Source organism: Nerophis lumbriciformis, linkage group LG21, assembly GCF_033978685.3.
Source record: "Nerophis lumbriciformis linkage group LG21, RoL_Nlum_v2.1, whole genome shotgun sequence".
Lineage (NCBI taxonomy): Eukaryota > Metazoa > Chordata > Actinopteri > Syngnathiformes > Syngnathidae > Nerophis > Nerophis lumbriciformis.
The window spans coordinates 39,678,442-39,685,000 of record NC_084568.2 but is presented as its reverse complement, the minus strand read 5'-3'; the positions used below and the strand labels follow the sequence as shown (position 1 = coordinate 39,685,000).

Genomic DNA, 6,559 nt, shown 5'->3' with positions numbered 1-6,559 from the left:
TGCCTAAAATTCACATTTCTATCACAATTATCATACTGTAAACATGGTAAGCTAACTTCATTAAAATTAATAGTCCTGTCAATAGCATGGAATTACAATTCAAATGTAGTTTTTTTGTAAGCCTTTCAAAAGAATTCAAAATATGAAAAATTCATGAAAATTAATTGAAGCCATCAGACACTTGAAAAGTGGCACATCACATCTCTAATGTAATCATTTGAACTTTTCAACAGAAATAGCACTGCAAAAATATTAAGGACATACTTCTGTATTTTGGTAGTTATGCTGTCAACATTTAACAAGATTTCTTCAACTTGGACTTGAAAGCATAAATAGTATAAACACTTTTAACAGTATAACAGTACTAAACAATTCCAATAGATAACATTGGTGTCATTACCTTTTTGTGGCTAAAATCCAAATGTATCCAAAGAATCTGTTTGGGCGACGAAAAACGTTGAAAGTTTTCCACTTGTATCGCTAGCAACGGCATTAGACTTGTGTTTTTGTGTCCCTTTTACATTGCTAATTCCTCCGTGTCCGATCGAAAAATCTTGTCTGCACAAGGTGCAATTCGCGTAGTTTTCACCCTTTTTGGAACGGATAATTATTCCCGGATAGGCTTTTGAATATTCTTCACGGAATGACTGCAGTTTTCTTTTCGGCTTAAGACTCGTTTGCGATTTTTCTCCGGCTGATTCCATGATCGTTCGCTCGTTTGGAAACAATGGCAACAGGTGCCTCGTGCTTGGCAGCGGTGCTATAAATAGCCTCGCGCATGGCATTCGGAATGGCTCGACAGGAAGTTACGGGAAGCAGTGTCGATTGTCATTGTTGTTACGCGATTTCGTGAATAAAACTGAAGTGCTCTAAAACTTGCTGGTAGACGGCTGCGTTGACCCTGGATCTCAGGAAACAGAGTGGACCGACACCAGCTGGACTGCTGCTGAGTGGTCCAAAGTCATGTTTTCTGACGAAAGCAAATTTTGCATTTCCTTTGGAAATCGAGGTCCCAGAGTCTGGAGGAAGACAGGAGAGGCACAGGATCCACGTTGCCTGAAGTCTAGTGTAAAGTTTCCACCATCAGTGATGGTTTGGGGTGCCATGTCATCTGCTGGTGTCGGTCCACTCTGTTTCCTGAGATCCAGGGTCAACGCAGCCGTCTACCAGCAAGTTTTAGAGCACTTCATGCTTCCTGCTGCTGACCTGCTCTATGGAGATGGAGATTTCAAGTTCCAACAGGACTTGGCGCCTGCACACAGCGCAAAATCTACCCGTGCCTGGTTTACGGACCATGGAATTTCTGGTATGTATATCACCTGGACTTGGTCATTTGAAACTTATGTGTGGTTGAAAGTTAAAGCGAGCATGGTACACCGCTAGTAAGATGGCTCACACCTACCACAATATTGTCATTGCACAATGATATAATAGGAGCAAAAAGACTAAGTGCAGTGAAAAGAAAAGAAGCACTGTGAGGCAGGGAGGAAAACGTAGGTGGAGGGGAGGGAAGAAGTGGCAAAAGATGGCGAGGGGGAAGGAAGGAAGGCATGAGCGAGGGGTGGCGGCGGAGTGGGCATTGCAGGAAGATGATGTCATCTATTTAGGCTGATTGCCCAGAGCAGAGGAGCCATAAGCAAAGTGCAGCAAGCCCGCAGACATTAAGAGCTCATGCAGGCCTAACGTGATCACTGTGGTACACATGTGTGTGTGTGTGTGTGTGTGTGTGTACATACGATGTGAAGCAAATAGGAAATTGAGACTGACACCATGTACACAAGCAGAAATTGAACATCATTTTTCTTTCTACCCGCAGTCTTATTTTCAAAATGCTGCATGCTAAAAAAGAACGTGGCTGAAATGCATGGGCGGAAATGTTTGACCTCTCTTTGTGTGTGTGTGTGTGTGTGTGTGTGTGTGTGTGTGTGCACAAGCGGGGGGAATTTCCTATGGCGGTTAAGTAAAGAGCGATTGGCCGGCCGCGCTAGGGGCTCGTCCGACAGCGATCCAGGATTGGTTCCTTGCGACTGTGGTATGACGCTTGAGTCCAGGCCCTCTCCACATGCGCACCCCCGCCTCTCCTTCCTCCCGTTCCTCTTTTTTCCCCTCCCTCTCCCGTCGGCTCACCTCACATTCCATCTCTCCAGTGCCCTTTTTTTTTTTCTCCAGCAAACGCAGATGAGGCAGCAAAGCACAAAGCCATCCTTTGACTCTAAAAATACAACTGTGGGAGTGGGAAAGCCTCACGGTGGACAAAGACAGGGCCGTAAAAAGGAGCTAAGTAAAGCTTCAAAAGGGTACGCTGCAAAAGTTAATGCCCTTTTTAGATATGTTTGGAGCGTGTTATTGGGGGAGGGAACAAGGCTTAATCCTGCTAGCGCGACTAGCTCCTGGAGACGCATACCTGCCAACTTTTGAAATCAGAAAAATCTAGTAGCCAGGGTCCAGGGGCCGCAGGCCCCGGTAGGTCCAGGACAAAGTCCTGGTGGGGGGTTCAGGTTCGCCCCCCGACGCAAAATGATTATTAGCATTCAGACAGGTTAAAATGTTGCTAAAACCATCACTTTTCTATCAGTCACAGTGACTTTTCAAAACAAAAATATTACAGCAAAAATCATATGGGTTGATTGACATGTTTATTCTGTAAGCTAACTTCAATAGTTTGAAATTATTTTGACAGTTAATGCCAGTTATCCTGTCAACCTTTCACAAGACTTCAATTTGTTCATTGAAAGTATAAACAGTATAAACACTTTTTACAGTAAACAAATGGTAAAACAGTACTAAACAATTCCATTGGTGTCATTATTAACTTTCTGTCCAAGCTTGTATAATCTACTGCCTTGTTCAATTGTAAAAAATATTCTGTGCCTAAAATTCACATTTCTATCACAATTATCATACTGTAAACATGGTAAGCTAACTTCATTAAAATTAATAGTCCTGTCAATAGCATGGAATTACAATTCAAATGTAGTTTTTTTGTAGGCCTTTCAAAAGAATTCAAAATATAAACAATTTATGAAAATTAATTTAAGCCATCAGACACTTGAAAAGTGGCACATCACATCTCTAATGTAATCATTTTAACTTTTCAACAGAAATAGCACTGCAAAAATATTAAGGACATACTTCTGTATTTTGGTAGTTATGCTGTCAACATTTAACAAGATTTCTTCAACTTGGACTTGAAAGCATAAATAGTATAAACACTTTTAACAGTATAACAGTACTAAACAATTCCAATAGATAACATTGGTGTCATTACCTTTTTGTGGCTAAAATCCAAATTTAGCAATGGCATTAGACTTGTGTATTTTTTGTCCCAACGTGGTCTTTTACATCGCTAATTCCTCCGTGTCCGACCGAAAAATCTTGTCTGCACAAGGTGCAATTCGCGTAGTTTTCACCCTTTTTGGAACGGATAATTATTCCCGGATAGGCTTTTGAATATTCTTCCCGGAATGACTGCGGTTTTCTTTTCGGTTTAAGACTCGTTTGCGATTTTTCTCCGGCTGATTCCGTGACCGTTCGCTCGTTTGGAAACAATGGGCAACAGGTGCCTCGTGCTTGGCAGCGGTGCTATAAATAGCCTCGCGCATGGCATTCGGAATGGCTCGATAGGAAGTTACGGGAAGCAGTGTCGATTGTCATTGTTGGGGGCGGCATGGCGTGGTGGGTAGAGCAACCGTGCCAGAAACCTGAGGGTTGCAGGTTCGCTCTCCCCGCCTCTTACCATCCAAAAATCGCTGCCGTTGTGTCCTTGGGCGGGACACTTCACCCTTTGCCCCCGGTGCCACTCACACCGGTGAATTGAATGATGAATGTTAGGTGGTGGTCGGAGCAGCCACGCTTCCGTCAGTCTACCCCAGGGCAGCTGTGGCTATGAAAGTTGCTTACCACCACCAAGTGTGAATGATTGATGGGTTCTACATGTAAAGCGACTTTGGGTACTTAGAAAAGCGCTATATAAATCCCAGTTATTATTGTTGTTACGCGATTTCGTGAATAAAACTTTAAAAAAAAAAGAACATTTTAATTAATGAAAAACCGTATTTTTTATCACTGCAACCGTAACCCGGAATAGGTTGATGAAAACCGTACTAATTACGGGAAAACCGGAGTAGTTGGCAGGTATGCAATACTTAAAGGGGTCCTATCCTGCACATTTCAGGGGCTTTTCAAATGATACTGGATCCCAGTGAGGCACTAGGTTTAATATCAGGAATGTCCTGATCAACACTTTTGATCTGTTCGAGTCCTGATCTCATACTTTGACAATAGAATATAGAAGTGAACATGTTTTTGTCACACCGCGGTGAGAGAAGTCTTGTCTTGGTTTTTTCTGTCTTGTGATTTACATGTTTTATTTTGAAAAGCAACTCCTCTTGTTTCAGATCACGGGTCCTTCCTCTTATGTCACCAGTCTGACGTCATTCCTGACCCTTGATTGTTTCCACCTGTTTCCCATTACCCTCATGTTCTTTATAAGCCCAAGCCTCCCCTTGTTCTGTGCCAGATTGTCTCGAGCTTTCGTGCCTGTCTAGCGTTCCACGTTCATGTTCATGCCTTGCCTTGTCCCACGTCTACGTCCTTGCTTCCAGAATATCCCACGCTGTAATTTTGATCTAACTTTTTCCTCCCTCAGAGCAACTTTTGTTATTCTACCTTTTTCTACCGCAGTGGTGAGTTATAATTTTTCCTTAAAGATTTTTTCCTCAAAGTTTGTTGAGTGATTTTTTGTTTACATTGATTAGAGTACCGTATTTTCCGCACTATTAGCCGCACCTAAAAACCACAAATTTACTCAAAAGCTGACAGTGCGGCTTTTAACCCGGTGCGCTTTATATATGGATTAATATTAAGATTCATTTTCATAAAGTTTCGATCTCGCAACTACGGTAAACAGCCGCCATCTTTTTTCCCGGTAGAACAGGAAGCGCTTCTTCTTCTACGCAAGCAACCGCCAAGGTAAGCACCTGCCCCCATAGAACAGGAAGCGCTTCTTCTTCTACTGTAAGCAACCACCCGCCCGCGTAGAAGAAGAAAAAGGGTGCGGATATTACCGTACGTTTCATTTCCTGTTTACATCTGTAAAGACCACAAAATGGCTCCTACTAAGCGACAAGGATCCGGTTCATGAAAAGACGCAATCTCTCCATCCGCACACGGATTACTATTTCACAGCAACTGATGGAGACGTGTAGAAGGTGCACACACACACACGTGTCTGCTCTTGTCATGGCTCAAATGACATTACAACTAAGTGAGATGTACTTATAAGCTCATTGTGCTGTGAATGTCTGATGCACGAGCTTACCGAGGCCAAGGATGGGGTGGTGCTCCACCAGTGTCCAGGCGTTGTCGTCCACACAGTGGCTCTTGTAGACCAGGAGCTGGCACACGTCTCTGGCCGTCATGTCTGCCGGGATCTCCACCACTTTACCGGCCCCATCCTCGCTCCACACCTTCACGATCTGCAAAAGACACACATGGCTAAGGTCACGTTGGCTGCAAAGGAGTCTCGCAACGGTAGGCCGACGCGACGACGCGGCCCTAGGGAATACTTCATTTACCTCCATCGTCACATGCTTTGCCAAGTCCATCCTTTACAGTCCTGTTCACATCGCTCTTTAAAAAAAAACAAAAAACAAGGCAAAGTCCCGGAAAACTGGCGCCCGCACACTGGGTTCAGCCCTTTTGTCCGCCGCTCAACCAAACTCCCTCACAAGTACATCCCCGGATATTCATGTAAACTTGCTTGCGCACATTGCGCGCCGACCTGCTTGCTGTCGGCACCGAGAGGGGAAAAAGTAGGAACAATTCACACTTGGAGCACATTTTGATTGTCCTTAAATATGCCACCGCTGGGAGCAGCAAGCGGGCACGCTTCAAAGCACCTCCCATTGTTGCGCCATTTTGAACCAGTTCAGCCAAGTGCCCCGAAGCCACGTTCAAACTGGCTGCAACGTTGTGTTGCTGCTCCACACTCGCCGCGTGCAGCGCCGAACACAACACATGCAATAAATACGAGTGGCAGAGAGAAGGCGTTACGTGTTTGCGTGTGCACGCGCTCGTAACACCTACGTACTTCACATCCTGCGCCCGGAGCAGACCTTCCTGCTGGAAAACGGCCCGCTTCACACAAAGCAACTGTTGAAAACCGCACCGACGCAAAAAGAGCTCACGGAGAAGACGCGGGACAGCCACGCTGGCCTGGAAATGGCACACGACACCAGAAGCACCATCACAGCGACGCTAGGAGAGCGAGGGGAAGAAGGGGGGAAAAAAAAAAAAAACGGCACAGCGCTCGCTGCCCCTTCTGAAGCCAAAAGACTCCCTTCTCTCCTCCTACCCGCCCGCCTGCCTGCCACCCCTCCAATTAAAGTGATTTCATGACTTTTGTTGGAGAAAAGTTTGTGAAACATGGCCAGGCGAGGAAAATGGGAAGCAGTGAGGGGCTCAATTGCTGCACTTTGACAACACACACACACACACACACACACACACACACACACACACACACTCACTCGCTGCTGGCTCACGCCATCAGGAAAAA

General features: G+C 45.0%; 1 protein-coding gene across 4 annotated transcripts in view; it reads right to left on the bottom strand.

Moving 5' to 3' along the window:
* Positions 1-6,559, bottom strand: part of LOC133620808 (growth factor receptor-bound protein 10-like) — a 247,943-nt gene that overhangs the window by 66,201 nt on the left and 175,183 nt on the right. For 3 of the 4 annotated variants that reach the window (XM_061982383.2, XM_072915601.1, XM_061982384.2), the window contains one exon: positions 5,321-5,477. In XM_061982383.2, the coding sequence (XP_061838367.1) occupies positions 5,321-5,477 (157 nt within the window). Of the gene's footprint in view, positions 1-5,320; positions 5,478-5,576; positions 6,293-6,559 lie in introns of those variants that run through there. The other variant, XM_061982385.2, reaches the window with a different exon arrangement.